This window comes from Panthera pardus, unplaced genomic scaffold, assembly GCF_024362965.1.
Source record: "Panthera pardus isolate Hobbes unplaced genomic scaffold, ASM2436296v1 HiC_scaffold_8, whole genome shotgun sequence".
NCBI classification, from domain to species: Eukaryota; Metazoa; Chordata; class Mammalia; order Carnivora; family Felidae; genus Panthera; species Panthera pardus.
The window spans coordinates 17042633-17058558 of record NW_026527013.1 but is presented as its reverse complement, the minus strand read 5'-3'; the positions used below and the strand labels follow the sequence as shown (position 1 = coordinate 17058558).

Below are 15926 nucleotides of genomic sequence, written 5' to 3'. Positions count from 1 at the left end.
TTGGACTTGTTAGATGACTGGGAGGAGGGTTTGGGAAAGGATGCTGTCAGAAAGTGGGGATAATTCTATAATCTTAATAGATTTCATCTACAGGGAGGCCAACTAGAGTGAGGCTAAACCTGGGACTGGTAAAGAAGCCATAGTCCTCAGGTTGGGGAGAGGATGTCTAGTAACTTGTGGCTTGGACAATGTTCATGTTTTGTGTTCTTTTTCCAAGAACTTTTCAAAGTACAATTCTGTGTTCATTGCGTTTGCGAGAAAGGGCAGGCATCCTCACGCATCTCGTTCCCTATGTAGCCCTAGCTTTGAGCAGTGGGGGACACACAGCAGGTGCTCGACAGGCACGTGTGGAGGGGCGAACTGCATTGCCCCAAATCCCAGCGTTGGGGAGAGAGCGAGGCCAAGTGAAGGAGCAAAGCACCAGCACCTAGGACCCTCAGAAAAAGCGCCACAAGACCCGTACCATCCACCACCCCAGCCGGATGCCCGCCCTCGCGCGTGCGCCGGCAGCAGCCCAGATCCAGGCGTTTGGCTGATTGGCTGCGACGGCTCCTCGAAGCGGCGTTGCGCGTGCGCGCTTTCCTCGCGCGGGCTCGACTGGTGTGTAGCTCTTCGTTATTCCCCGCCGCCGCAGCCCCAGCTCCTGGTCCGGGAAGCCTCATCCTCAGAGCTCGGAATGTTCCCTGAACTCAATAACCTTCTCAACACCACTCCTGACAGGGCGGAGCAGGTAAGGCGTCGCGCGGTGGGAAGGGGGCGGATCCCGGAACGTGGCGGAAGACCGTATACCCGGATGAAGCGCACGCGGACTCGTGGGAGAGGCACGACCTCCGCGGGCATGAAGCGCCTGGGAGTTGTAGTCCAGGGATGGCCGCCCCGGGGACTGGGCTCCGCCCTGGAGCCTGCGGGAGGTGGGCGTCTTCTCAAAGGCTTGTGTATCCTTGAAAGTGCCCAGGAAGGTTGGCCGACTATGCATCGGCTTACGTACACAGACGGGTACGGGGGTGCCCTGTGCGTTCTCACTGGGGTGGGGGGCCCGGCGTCTAGAGGAGGTTGCCTGAGAGTTTGATTCTCCACCCTTCACTTGAGACCAGCTTCTTAATCGTCCTCGGTCTCTCTCTGGCCCCTCAGTACTCCGCAGTGAATGCTGCTCCTCCTGCTTTTCCTCTTCCTCCTCTTGGTCTTTAATAGTGCTGTTCCAAACTGCCTTCAGCCAGCGTTGGCTTGTATCAAGTCTGCCTGAGGCATAGCAGCCTCGCCACTCTTTCCTTCTTTCCGTACTTTGGGGCATCCCGAAATTTTTTATTTTAACCCAGGGGTTATTTCTTTCAGGAATTTACCTGGTTCATTTTATAACCATTAGACAATGGTATAAAATACCATTTCCTAAGGAAATGGTAAACTCCAGGCGGCCAAGACATCGTGTGTATCGATCAGGCTTGCTTGCTTGCTTATTTATGAAAAAATTTTAAATGTTATTTATTTTAGAGAGAGAGCCAGAGTGCGAGCAGGGGATGGGCAGAGAGAGAGAGACAGACAGACAGACAAAGAGTTCCAAGCAGGCTCCAGGCTCTGAGCTGTCAGAATAAAGCCGATTCAGGGCTCCAACTCACAGATCGCGAGATCATGATCTGAGCTGAAGTTGGATGCTTAACCGACTGAACCACTCAGGCGCCCCTCAATCAGGCCTTTTTATGACTCCCCCCCCCCCCCCCCCCCCCCGGCGTGTCAGGCAAATTATAGTTTTAAGTAGACCCTTGTGGATTTCAGTTGCTCAAGCCTGAAGATGTTTCTGGTGACCTTGCTAATTACTGCTGGCACCTCCAAAGTGCTCAGCCCAAGGCCAGAGTGAAGGAATGGAAGATCAAAGTGGGCACCAGGAAATGACAGCCCTGGAGGTAACCCTCAAGGTCTGATGGTGCGATCTTTCATATTTTATAAGTGAAAAAAAAAGTCACAACAGTACAGAAGTGTCGTGTCTGATACCATTTGATTGCGACCTTCCCTATCACTGAAAAGGAACTAGAGGTGGCTGCAGCAAGGCAGTCAGCCACTGTGGAGACCATCTTTAGAGGTCTTTCCAGAACTCTCCATGATCAGAGCTTTTCCTGAAGCAGTGTCTAGGGCCATTGGGATGAGAATTTTGTTATTGGAATTCTCTGTCAACAACTACTCTTCCCTCTCTCCCACCCTATTGTACAGATTTGGTATCGGAATTAAAAATAGGGAGGCGCCTAGGTGGCTCATTTGGGTAAGCCTCCCACTCTTGATTTTGGGTCAGGTCACCATCTTACCAGTAGTGAGTTCAAGCCCCTCATTGGGCTCAGTGCTGATAACTCAAAGCCTGCTTGGGATTCTTTCTCTCTCTCTGCCCCTCCCCGGCTCATGCTCCCTCTTTCTCTCTCAAAAATAAATAAACTTAAAAAAAAAATAGGAAGGAAGTTGGATCATACTACTTTTTTGGAGCTCCATTCCAGTCTTAGCAGGCTGTGATTTTTGTTGGATTCTAATGGTAAAACCTTCTCTAGTTCTTCCAAGACCGGTCCCTCAGTTACCAAGGTGAATGAGGAAGAGAAGGGTTTTTATTCTCTCTTTGCCTTGGGAAAGTGGAAGCTGAGGTATGATTGTCCGTAATGAGTGACTTTAATAACAATCACTCTAACTTTTGGTTTTTTCATAGTTTTGACTTACTTTCTTCTTTCTGGTAGTGTGTGTGTGTGTGTGTGTTTTTGTGTGTGTGTGTGTGTGTATGTACTGACCTCTTTCCAGGAAGTCTAATTCACCTTTTTGTGTTCCTCTTAACTCGTAGGGGAAACTGACTCTACTCTGTGATGCCAACACAGATGGCAGCTTCCTTGTGCATCACTTTCTCTCCTTCTACCTCAAAGGTATACGACTCATTGGTGCTATAGAAAAAGAAACCTAAGGCTAAAAGCAATGGGAATGGTATTAACTAACTAGGTCTTAGGTGTTTGGGTAGCCAGATGGCTGTTTATTAGGTAACAGGTTACTTGACCATCTTGTTCCCTGCTCATCCCTGCCAAAGGGTGGTATGTGCTCCTATCTTCCCTTCTCCACCCAGTGTGCAGGCATGGTCTCACTGAGATCCTCGTGTGGCCTCCTGATTTAGTTGCTCCTCAGTCTTTATGTATCTCTCTCTTTTTTTTTTAAACATTTTGATTTATTTTTGAGAGAGAGAAACAGAGCATGAGCAGGGGAGGGGCAGAGAGAGAGGGAGACACAGAATCCAAAGCAGGCTCCAGGCTCCGAGCTGTCAGCACAGAGCCCGAAGCAGGGTTTGAACCCATGAGCTGTGAGATCATGACCTGAGCAGAAGTCAGATGCTCAACCGACTGAGCCACCCAGGCGCCCCCCAGTCCTTGTGTATCTTGAAGTCTTTGGGCTCTGGACCCATTGACATGTTGCCCTGGAAGTAGATGCTTCCTAAAGAACATAGGAAAACTGTGGGGCCACTGCGGTTTACATATGAAAATGGATTAGAAGAAGAAAACAGCCAAATGAAAAAAAAGACTCATTTATTAGCTGATTCTCCGTGAGCCCCTACTGAGCCAGGCCAGAATAGAGGGTACACCTTTGGCACTCTTAGTTGTAATCGTTTACAGCTTTGAAAGTTGTTTTCTTTTCCAGATGATATTATTGTCAGGATTGAAAGAGGAAGAGAATCTATAGATAAAATATTAGAACTAATTATGTTCATTAAGGTAGCTAGAGTTTCTTTGTGTTCCACTTATAATTTCTTGGATATAAGACCAGTTTTTAAAAAAGTGAGTTGTTAAAAAAAAAGTTGTATTTCTGTACAAACAGAAAAGTATTACTTTTTAAAAACCACAGTTTATTTACAATAGAACAAAACAAGGTACCTATTGATACACATAACTGAAGAAGTACATTTCAGGATCAATGAAATAGGTATAATTATTATATATGAAAAAAAGTGCAGCTTAGAATCAAATTGGGGATGTCTGGTTGCAAGCCCTCTTGGGTCTATAGACCCAATAAAGTCAGAGCTTTATTTTCTAGAGGTACAAAGTATATGAGACTGATTATACATAGAGACTTTATTAAAAATCTGTTTATTTTGTTTTCTAGCTAATTGTAAAGTCTGCTTTGTGGCACTGATCCAGTCCTTCAGTCACTACAATATCGTGGGACAGAAGTTGGTAAATATTGTAGACCTCTGTGGTGCAGAGTATGTGGGTCATGCAGGTGTGAGTGGGGCCAAGGCTGGGCTCCCCTGGTTGGGTTGTAGAGAACTTAGCAAGGGAGGGACTGAGGAAATCATGGAGTTCTGAAACCCTTATCTGAAAAGCTAAGGCAGCATCTCTACCTGTTTTACTCATTTAGAATTTATAGAACCAAATCAGTTGTTAATTAATCAAACCTAGCTCTACTGACTCTGGACCAGTTAAGATTTTCTCCTTCTCACTGTGGGCTTTAATCTTAGTTCTGCTGGGTTGGAGACCCACAGCTTGGTCTACCACCAAGTTGAGTGCCTCCTACTGTTTCTCCCTAAGTCTACGGCTTAGTACTCAAAGGTGGAGAGAGGTGCTTTTGTGACCTGCTCCTTACCTCATCTCGGCCTGCCTTTCATGTTGTCAGATGTAGGCAGGCACGAATAAGATGGCCAAGAGTCTGGTGAACCTTCTGGCCTAGTCTAGGCCATCACCTGTGACCAGTGACCAGGTGGGCTTAGTAGTTTTTGTTTGTTAGTTTTGTTTTTATTTATTATTTAAAAATAAAAAAAAATTTTTTTTAATGTTTATTTATTTTTGAGAGAGACAGAGACAGAATGCAAGTGGGTTGGGGCAGAAAGAGAGGGAGACACAGAATCTGAAGCAGGCTCCAGGCTCTGAGCTGTCAGCACAGAGCCTGACGCAGGGCTCGAACTCACAAGCTGTGAGATCATGACCTGAGCCGAAGTTGGACGCTCAACCGACTGAGCCACCCAGGCACCCCTATTATTATTTAAAAAAAAAAATTTATTTAATTAATTTATCTTTGAGAGAGAGACAGAAAGAGAGAGCATGGGGGGGTCAGAGAGAGAGGGACAGAGAGAGAATCCCAAGCAGGCTCTGCACGTCAGCACAGAGCCCAATGTAGGGCTTGAACCCACAGACTGTGAGATCATGACCTGAGCTGAAACCAACAGTTGGACGCTTAACTGACTGAGCCACCCAGGTGCCCCTTGTTTTGTTTTTAATAGGCTAGCCTCAGAGAGGGAAAGAACCAGACCACCCATTAGCAGTGACTACTGAAATGCCAGTCTTCCTATTGGGCCATTACACTGCCTGATGTCACTCTGATGGGGAGAAACAAATGAGAGAATGGGAGGAGGGTAGACTCTTTCCCATCCTTTGCAGATTAGGAAGACCTCCTGTGGTAGAGGTCAGAGCATGAGCTCAGGGAGAGCAGTCATGTCAAGAACACACGTGCATTCCAGGTCTGTGAAGCATGTTTCTATGGCCCTCGCATCAGTGTCTCTGGGTGAGAAAGCTGTGTACTCTCATGTCCAGATTGGCTACTTCTTCTGTTGCCTTTGAATCATCAGCACAGCAGGAATGACAGACATGGTACAGGGCACGTGAAGTCCATGAGTGTGAGCCTCCATACTCTTGGCGTATTATTGAACTGCCATTAGTAGAATTGTCATGAGCAAGAGCAAAGGTGAACAGGAGTCTTTCTCTCTGCCAGGGGTGGCTGTGGAGCTCATGGTGCTGCATAGCGGAGGACACTGGGGTATAAATGAACAGTTGAGACCTGGTCTAGGGGCATGAGGAATCTTTAAGAGTTCCACGTGACCTATTTCTGCACACAGAGAGCAGTGAGTTGCAGATTTAGATTGTGTCTGTTCTTGGGTGTTTGTTGAAATGCAGATTCTTGGGCCTTGCCTGCAAAGCTTCTGATTCTGGAGGTTTGGAATGGTGCTCAGGGATCTTCATTTTAACTGGGTGTTTCATAAGAAAAAGATTCTTAATTGGGTAGTTTATAAAGAGCCATATTAAGAAGTTCTGGTCTAGAGGTGCCTGGTGGCTCAGTCGGTTAAGTGTCAGAGTCTTGGTTTCATCTCAGGTCATGATCTCATGATTTGTGATGTTGAGCCCCGCACCAGGCCTGCGCTGACAGTGTGGAGCCTGCTTGGGATTCTCTCTCTCTCTCCATCTCTTTCTGCCCCTCCCCTGTTCATGCTCTCTCTCAAAATAAATAAGTAAACTTTAAAAATTTTCTAGAAAATAAGTTTTAAAAAAGCTCTGGTCTAGAGGAGGGCTAGACAGAGTGCAGCCACTGCCATTTGTTTATGAATCGTGTGCGACTCCACAGAGTATTGCAACATAGATTGTCTCGCCCTTTGCAAAAAAAGTTTGCTGAGCTCTGAACTAGTGCATCAAGAGCTTGTATTGTCCTAACTCTCATGGGAGTGCTTCCTCAGAGGTAGAGGGAAGAGAAGGAGAACTTGCTGGTAACGCGGTCTTCCTGTATTCTAGGCAGCCTGGCAACTCCAATCTCTGAGTTATGTTATTTGAAAGCCTCAGAGCAACTCTGAGGTCCTGTGCCACTGATGTGTAAACAAGAGGGTTTGTGAAATTCAAAGTTAAAATCTGTCCCTGTCTCCTTCACCAGCATTTTTCAGACCTTGGTCATTCTCCCACCATTTTATTGTCATTATTATTGTTTCTAAATATACTTAATTTTATAAATATGTGTATTTGTAATACTACTACAAATCAGAACCAAGTATTGAGTAATCACAAAAATGAGCATATAAACAAAAATGTCAGTTTTTTAAAAAGTGGTAAATGTAGAGGCTCACCTCAAAACCTTGGGGATCGTGGGTTGGGACCACGCAGTGGAAAGAAGGCGTGGGCCCCATACAAAGGTGTACAGGTACACATTTGCAGGGCTTAGAATGTGTCCTGTACCTTTTTGTGAGCTGGAGTCCAGCCTTTGTGAGGGGTTCCTCTGCAAGGCACAGTAATTCACTCTCCTCTGTGTTGTGTTTAGGGTGTCAGCCTGACTGTGGCACGGGAGTGCGGGCAGCTTGTGTTCCTAGAAGGTCTTAAGTCTTCGGTGGATGTTTTCTTCCGGGCTCAGGCTGAGCCACACCCCTTGCAGTTCCTCAGGTCAGTCAGCCTGCAGCCCAGCCCAGAAGGCTGGTAGGTGGACCCAGACCAGCTTTGCTGGGTGATTCCTCCTGTGCATGGGTTGGGGGACAGAGCTGGCTTTCAGAGGTAGCCATTTCCCTGGTGTTACAGCATTATTGGAAAGCTCTTGGCTCTTACCATGGGCCAGAGGGTATATGGCTGACCCCAAAGCTACGGAAAGCATTATTTGCTGGGAGTATGGCAGAACGGTATGTTTTTCTAACCTTGCTCAGAGCCCTAGCACACACCTTCATTCTGTTTTGGGGTTGATACAGGGATCGGCACACTATGGGCCATGGCTAGCTACCTGTTTTTGTAAATAAAGTTTTATTGGAATAGCTGCATTCATTTGTTTGCATATTGTCCCTGGCTGTTCTCTCCCATAGCGCAGTTGAGTAGTTGAGACAGAGATCATTTGACCCACAAGCCTGAAATATTACTGTTGGCCTTTTAAGAAAAGTTTGGTGACCCCGGTTTGCTATTTTGAGATTGGTTTTCCTGCTTTTTGTCTTTTATGAGTGTCAGCCACAAACATAGCTCTGTGCAGACTCCCCACCTGTTCTTCCTTCACCACAGAGGAGTCCATATGGGAACTCTCCCTGCTGCCCCCTCTCTCAGATGCCACCTTTTGCAGTGGCTGGAAGGCAGTGTGGAGTCAGAAGGCCCTGTGCCCTGACCCTGTGTGTGTGATCTCTCACATAGCTTTTAGCATCTCTGAACCTGGGTGCCTTCGTCTGAGTGATGGGCCTGGTGACACCTGACCCCAGGTTGTGGGAAGTTGTTGTCCTTGCTGTTAGTGGGCCGCAGACCTGGAGTGTGAGCAGGTGCCTGGGCCCTGTGCTCTGCTGCTTTTTGAGCCTCTCTTGCTGGGAAGTGACTGCCAAGGTAGTCATTGGAGAGATGGAGGTAGCTGGGCCAGCTTCTTTAGAAATAGGTGGAATCCAGTAGGTACACAAACTGCCCTTAGACCTTGGTTCTCACCACCAGGTCACCTGAATGGCTATTTAGCTTTTTGCACCCATTATGACCTCCTGGAAAGACCTCTTCTGCCTGCCGAATCCAAATTAATCTTCTAATGCCTTAAGCTCTTGGGTTGAGGGGCTGGCTGCATGGTGTCTCTTAAGGACCCAGGAGGCAGTTTATTTTTGTGTACCCCAGTTTCTAGCACAGTGCTTTGTACCTACTAGGCCTCAAGGAATATTTGAAGTACAGCTTGCTTGTATATGCACGCATGCCTTTTCTTTCCAACCAGATCATGAACCCCTTAGTGCCAAGGACTGTGATCCAGTTCTCTGCCTCCCCCAGCCCTTTCCCGTGGTGCTGCTTGGTCCCAGATAAACATTTGTAGACAGAGGGAACTCTTTGGTGACTCTCGCTTGATGTTCCAGGGAGGCCAATGCTGAGAACCTGCAGCCACTGTACGAGTTTGTGCGGGAGGCTCTGAAGCCCGTGGATGATGGAGAGGCTGCGTGGAGGTGCCCAGTGCTGCTGGTGGACGACCTCAGTGTGCTGCTGAGCCTGGGCATGGGTGCGGTGGCTGTATTGGACTTCATCCACTACTGCAGGGCCACCGTGTGCTGGGAACGAAAGGTACCGACCCGTCTGCTCTCCGTGCTCCTGCCTGTGATCTCCATAGGCCCAGACAGGCCCATACCTCCCTTGCTTGCAGTGATCTTTTTTGCTTATTTGGGGGTTTGGCTTTACCCTGGGAGGCCCAGAAATCTTTTGGTCTGCCATCCTTCCCTCCCCTACTTGCCACTGCTAAAAAAATAAAGCCCTCAAAATTAAAAGATAGACCAGTACTGTCTCAAATGGGACCAGTTGTGTGTGGTACCACGGCCATCCCAACTCTGCCACCCATTGCCTTGTGTCCTGGGACAAGTCATTATCACTCTGGGTGTGTTTTGAAGATCAGTTGAGATATAAACTGCATTAAAAATTGTGAGATGCAGTACAAGTACAGGATGTAACTTTTATTGTCAAATTATGAGGCAAAAATGGGGATTTTACCATAATAGTTAAGTAGTGATAGTAGACCCACCTATAAAATAGGAATGGCTGTGGTGCCCACCTCGCAGGAACCAAGCTGCAAGAGTTAAGTGACATGAAGCTTACAACACTCCCATGCAGCGTCTGGCCCCCAGTGGCAGCTCTTCAGCGTGCAATGGCGCCCCTGGGAGGGACCTGCGGCCCTTAGCACGGTGTGGTCAAGCCGAGGGTGCTGGGCGGTTGGGATGAGCCAATGGAGTCAACCAGGGTGCATATACCCAGCACTGCACGCTGAGCACCTCCCATGTGCAAGAGCTTACCTGGCAGCTGTGTCTAGGGGAGCTCCTGGGACTGTGTGGCTACAGGCACGGGGTGGGAACCAGGTGATGGGGAAAGAATGGAAGGAGGAGAGAGTGGAAGGGGCGTGGAGGGCACGGCTCGGTGACAGTGAAGCGGGCACAGCTCCTGCAGCTTAGCCTGCTTTACTAAGTGCAAGTGCCCACTACCTCCCTCATTTGGTTAAAAAAACCTCTTTTAGGGGCGCCTGGGTGGCTCAGTCGGTTGAGCGGCCAACTTCGGTTCGGGTCACGATCTCGCGGTCCGTGAGTTCAGGCCCCGCGTCGGGCTCTGTGCTGACAGCTCGGAGCCTGGAGCCTGTTTCGGATTCTGTGTCTCCTTCTCTCTGACCCTCCCCCGTTCATGCTCTGTCTCTCTCTGTCTCAAAAATAAATAAACATTAAAACAAACAAACAAACAAACAAAAAACAAACCTCTTTTAGCTGAAAAAGCAAAACTTGGGAATGGTTTAAAAAAGAAAAAATAGGGGCACCTGGTTGGTTCAGTTGGTTGGGCGGCCGACTTCGGCTCGGGTCATGATCTCACAGTTCTTGGGTTTGAGCCCCGCATCAGGCGCTGTGCTGACAGCTCAGAGCCTGGAGCCTGCTTCGGATTCTGTGTCCTCCCTGTCTCTCTGCCCCTCTCCTGCTTGCACTCTGTCTCTCTCTGTCTCTCTAAAGTGAATAAAAATGTTAAGATTTTTTTAAAAATAAGTAAATAGCATAAAGAGTACTTTAATAAAAAGTAATGATCTTTTTCCTAACGTGTGTATTCTGGAGAGTGTGTTCAATTATGAACATGTTTTATGTGTATGTGTTTCTGCATTTTTTTTCACATTACTGGTAGCCTGCCTTTTTTCTCATTTCATAATGCACAGTGTCTTTTGATGTCCATTGCCCAAAACCAGAATAGACAGATCTGCTTCATCCTTTTTAACTGGACGGTATCCCTTTGATAGGACTTACTCTTCAAGGTATCCCCTTCAGTGGGTCAGCCTTCCCCTCTGGTTCTGGTTGGGTAACTCCTACTTGCTCTTCTGACTCGGCTCAGGTGTGCACACCACGTCACCCTCCCCTCCGGGCCAGACGTGACGCCTCTTCCCTGGGCTCCCCTAGCCCCCCATGCTCCCCTTTCTCCTGGCTTTGTGTCCTGTGTTGTTAGTATCTTTCTGTCTCCAGGGTCCATACCGGTCCCCTCTTATCCCCACTGTGGTGTCTGACACGTGCTGTGCACTCAGGAGCTGCTGACTGGATGAATTGGTGCCTAGCAGAAAGGTGGCACTTTTTGCTAACAATGAGGACCACAGACTGAGCTGAGCTTGGTTTAAGAGGGATTGAGCTGGCAGTATAGGTTGGATGTGCTGGTGAGACTGTCCAGCAGGTGATTGGAATTAGGACCCTAGAGCACAGCAAGGGTCCTTCCACGGAGGGGGTGGTTGCAGTGGCAGCCAGAGGCTGCTCTGGGCGAGGACATGCAGGGGAGTGGAGGCACTGAAAGCCCAGTACTCCCTGGTGACCCTGTCTGGAGGAACGATTTTCATCTTCCATCTCTGTTGCAGGGAAACATAGTAGCCCTGGTGCACGACAGTGGAGACACCGAGGACGAGGAGAACAACATCCTTTTGAACGGCCTTAGCCACCAGAGCCACCTGATCCTGCGGGCTGAGGGGCTGCCCACTGGCTTCTGCAGGGACGTGCATGGGCAGGTGCGCAGGGGCTCACTAGGCCTGAGCCTAGACTGTGTGTGGGATAGTGTCAGGCCCTGGGGGTTGTCTGGTTGGGGTGTTTCTTCGGACGGAAGGAAAACCTCGGAAGTTGTGAGAACCCAAATTAGAGTCTGTTCCAGATGGTGCTAGCCTCATGTACCTGTTCAGGTGTTCCACGGTGGTCCCGTTTGTGACCAAAGTGGAGCTCCTAAAAAGGAGACCAGATTGCCTTCTGGAACAGAATGCAGGGGCCCTGCTATCAAATAGCAGAATGCCTCTGCAGGACCACAGCAGGCTTTGTATACTCAGGTCAGTGCTGCTGCTTTTATTTTTTAAATTTATTTTAATTAATTTATTTTTTTTAAGTTTGTTTATTTTGAGAGAGAGTGTCTATGCAGGTGAGGGGCAGAGAGAGAGAGGGAGAGAGAGCAAATTCCCAAGTAGGCTCCTCACTGTTAGCATGGAGCCCAATGTGGGGCTCAAACTCACGAGCCACAAATCATGACCTGAGCCGAAGTCAGACACTTAACCAACTGAGCCACCCAGGCACCCCAGTGCTGCTCCTTTTAAAATACAAATGTGGAGGAGTCAGTTAAACTTCCGACATCAGTTCAGGTCATGATCTCTCAGTTCGTGAGTTCGAGCCCCGTGTCAGGCTCTGTGCTGACAGCTCAGAGCCTCCAGCCTGCTTCAGATTCTGCCCCTCCCCTGCTCACACTCTGTCTTTCTCTAAAAAATAAATAAACATTAAAAATTTTAAAAAGTAATAATAATAAATAAAATACAAATGTGGGGGGACCATGCCCATGGCTGGGGTTGTTGCTGCCCCACTCTTGCCTCTGACCGAAATATTTGAGAACTCAGGCAGAAGCTGAGAGCCCTGCCTTAGAGGAAGGTCAGGTTCTACCCCTCCCAAGGGGCTACCATGCTTCTGTGCCTTCTGGAACTTTTTTTTTTTTTTAAATGTGTATTTATTTTGAGAGAGAGAGAAAAGTGCAAGTAGGGGAGGGGCAGAGACAGAGGGAGAGAGAGAATCCCAAATAGGCTCTGTGCTATCAGTGCAGACCCCAGTGTGGGGCTGGATCCCATGAACTGCAAGATCATAACCTGAGCCGAAACCCAGAGTTCGACGCTTAACTGAATGAGCCACCCATGTGCCCCTGGAACTTCTCTTTTGGAATCATCCCCCAAAGCTGTCATGGCTTCCAGGTTAACTTGATGTTGACCACTCTTGGCACATTAGAGGTGGGTGGGAGTTTTGGCTCAGAGTCATTCAGGGGTAGCTATAGAAAATGAAACAAAGGAGCAAGCTCAGAAATGCTGTGTTGGTCGTGTTCATGAGCATGGCATGAGGAGAGGGTCCTGCCAGGAAGCTTGTGTCCTGGCTCTGAGGCCAGTCCCCCTGAGCATTCTAGCATGTCTGGCATTGAGATATCATCAGAATAAGAATAAACGTCTAGCTTTCCTGAGCCTCTGAATTGGATGTACTGATTTTAATGAGTCGATTTTCCCAATTATTGTAGCCAACAGATATAAAACCATGCCTAGGGAAAAGAGCAAAAAAGAACACATAAAAATACTTTAAGGGTTTGTATCTGGGGAGCTTTTTTTCTTTTTCTTTCTATTTCACACTTTCTGTAGTGAGCAAATATCACTACTGTAATGAAGGGGAAACCTTTAGTTTTAGTTAGCTGGTCATAAGCTTTGTTTTAGAAGCCAGCCCCTGGCTGCATGGCACATGACTGTGATCTCAACTTAGGGGCCTTAGTTGCAGGTTACAGGGGAGGCAGGTAGGGTTCATAATGGAGCAGGTAACTTGGGGGCTGCTTCTCTCTCATCCTGCTTCTTGTCACTGTAGCTGAGGATCCTCTGGAGGACGCCATCACAGCCCACAACCCAGCGGGATCGGAGCCTCACTTACCAGTACAAGATACAGGACAGGAGCGTGTCCTTTTTTGCCAAAGGAATGTCTCCTGCTGTTCTGTGACCTGATTGAGGGGCAAATGTAGCTACCTTGGACTGTTTTCAGATGTGAAAGATGAAACAACGAGTGGGAATGGATCTGCACACCTTTGAAGTGGTATTTCAGCCTGGATTGCCACCACTGTGACCCGGCGCCGTGGAATGGCTCTGTGACAGTATGCCTTTGTTGCCCAGGGCCCTATTCCGAAAACACATAAGGAATTGCAACCCGGCCTCTGCTGAGAGAGATGCCACATATTGAAACCAGGTGAAAGTCATCCCAGGAGCCTTTCATTAAATACACTTTAGCCTCAACTGCCCATTTTTGGCTTTTGAGCCTTTCAGAGCCAGAGAAGGTATAACTGTGCCAGCCAGAGGACAGTCCTGGGTGTCAGGCATACGAGGTGACAACTTGGGTAATTAAGGCTGTGGTAAGGCGAGTCCTACATCATGGCTTCCTCACGATGGATTGTCTCATTTAATTTTCACCTTCATCCAGCAAAGGTATTTTTCCTTCAGTCCAGTAAGAAAACCGGCTTAAAGAGGTTTGGAAACACGCTCACGGTTGTAGAGCAGGCTGTAGATAGTGGAGCCTAACTCTGAAGTCCACACTTGCTGACTGACCCTCAAGGAAACCAGGGGCAGGCTCCCTACCCGGTTCACAGCCTCCTGGTTGTGTGGTCCCTGACCCAGGTGTCATGAAACCGCGGCCTTGGTCACATGAGGCTTCATGGCCTTGGTGACAGGCGTAAGGAGTGTTCTTGCCACCAGGTGGGATAGGGCCTTGGCAAGTTGCTGCCTCCCTTACCTGTAAAGACTGAAGAGGTGAGCACTTGCCCCAGCGTCCCATAGATGCCAACTTACCACACTCTGCCCGTCGGTCAAGATCACCTCAGTAGACACCGGGGGTATTCCCTTAAACTGGGTACATTTTGTTGTACCACAATGAATTATTTTTAAAATTAAAAGTAAATAAAATGAAAAAAATAACACTGCAGGGACTAAGGAAATTTCATACCTGTTGTTTAATTGTAACTTTTCCACATTTTGTAGTCTTCATAAGAGGAAACAATTTATCACTCCTCCCCTCAAATCATAGAAAAAGAAAACTTAAAAAACTAAAAGAAACAGGAACGCCTGGGTGGCTCAGTCAGTTAAGCGTCCGACTGCAGCTCAGTCATAATCTCATGGTTTGGGAGTTCAAGCCCTGCAACAAGGCTCCTTGCTGACAGTGCAGTGCCTGCTTGGGATTCTCTCTTTCCCTCTCTCTCTGCTCCTTCCCCACTTGCACTTTCTCTGTCTCTCTCTCTCTCTCTCTCAAAATAAATAAATAAATAAACAAACAAACAAAAAATAAAGCAGGGAAGGGGCCTAGGAAAGTGAGGGATAATGAAATTTTAGTTTTTTCCCTGTAGAGGAATTTCTGAATTAAAGCCTGGATTGGCCCTCACGTGGTATCAAGATTGTTCTTTGGAATGATGGAGCCAGTTAACAGTGACCTCTACGTTTTCCTCCACCAATGTTGGATTTAACTTAATTTTCACTAACTTAATAGTTGTGTAAAGTTTGTAAAAATGAATATCTCTTGAATGGCTAGGATATAATTTTCTTTGTATTTTCCCATGTGTTGAGAATGTATTCCTCACTTTTAATGACTTATCAATTAGAATGTGGTGTCAACTTTGTTTTCTCAGTTCTTTGTAATATTTTGGAAAGGATTTTATCATTGCCTGTGTTCATGTATATTTTTTTCTATATTTGGGCTTTTAAAAATACTTTATCTTGGGGTACCTGGGTGGCTCAGTTGACTAAGCATCCGACTTCTGCTCAGGTCATGATCTCTCGGTTTGTGAGTTTGAGCTCCGCATCAGGCTCTGTGCTGACAGCTGAGAGTCTGGAGCCTGCTTCGGATTGTCTCCCTCTCTCTCTCTGCCCCTCTTCTATTCTCTCCCTCTCTTTCTCTCTCTCTCTCTCTCCCATTTCAAAAATAAACGTTAAAAAAAAAAGTTTTGGGGCGCCTGAGTGGCTCAGTCGGTTAGGCGTCCGACTTCAGCTCAGGTCATGATCTCACAGTTCGTGAGTTTGGGCTCTGGGCTGACAGCTCGGAGCCTGGAGCCCACTTCGGATTCTGTGTCTCCCTCTGTCTGCCCCTCCACTGCTTGCACTCTGTCTCTTGCATTGTTTCAAAAATAAATAAACATTAAAAAAATTTAAAAAGTTTTGTTTTCTATGCAGATATGCATTAATTCATGAAGTTTTTGTGGAGTTCCTGTTTTATATGAGGGACTCAAGATAAAGACGGTCCTCAAGTCACCTGCTGTGCTGTGATGGGGGCTAGGGAACAGGCATTGACATAAATAACGTGCAGCTGTGGAGAAGATGATGCGGGCCACAGAAGCAACTCAAGTAGTGAGTGGGGACAGATTGGTGGTCACAGGAAGGAGTAATTATTTCCCCATCACGTTTTTGTTTTTGTTTTGTTGTTAAGGGAGCAGAAAACTGGGGAAGAATTTATGGAGGCAGTACTATTTGAACAAGACGTTGGAATGTTCCTATTTTGTCACTGATGTTACCTTTGTTCTTCAGGATTCAGGAATATATTTTTCTTCCTGGATGGAATGAAGGTGCTGTTCTTTGTTGTTGTTTCTGGTTTAAAATAATTTAAGAAAATTAACTTCTTTAGAATTTGCTACAGTACTGCAATTTGTCTACCTGCTGATAACTAAATAGCCCGACAGTATTTATAGTATTTACTGAAAAGTAGTGATCCTCTT

At 47.2% G+C, this 15926-nt stretch overlaps 1 protein-coding gene across 3 annotated transcripts; it reads left to right on the top strand.

Annotated features, from left to right (window-relative positions):
• The first annotated feature begins 273 nt into the window (after positions 1-273).
• On the top strand, positions 274-14308 carry ELP6 (elongator acetyltransferase complex subunit 6). Of its 3 annotated transcripts, XM_019416635.2 has the most exons (7): positions 274-730; positions 2810-2888; positions 4111-4181; positions 7021-7139; positions 8549-8750; positions 11044-11190; positions 13049-14308. In XM_019416635.2, exons 1-7 carry the CDS (start codon positions 677-679, stop codon positions 13175-13177), a joined length of 801 nt encoding a protein of 266 aa, XP_019272180.1. In that variant the 5' UTR covers positions 274-676; the 3' UTR covers positions 13178-14308. The 3 variants fall into 3 exon arrangements, with proteins under 3 accessions (XP_019272180.1, XP_053753249.1, XP_053753250.1); XM_053897274.1 differs by lacking the exon at positions 4111-4181 and having other exon boundaries at positions 713-730; XM_053897275.1 differs by lacking the exons at positions 274-730; positions 4111-4181 and adding an exon at positions 800-911.
• Positions 14309-15926: the final 1618 nt, after the last annotated feature.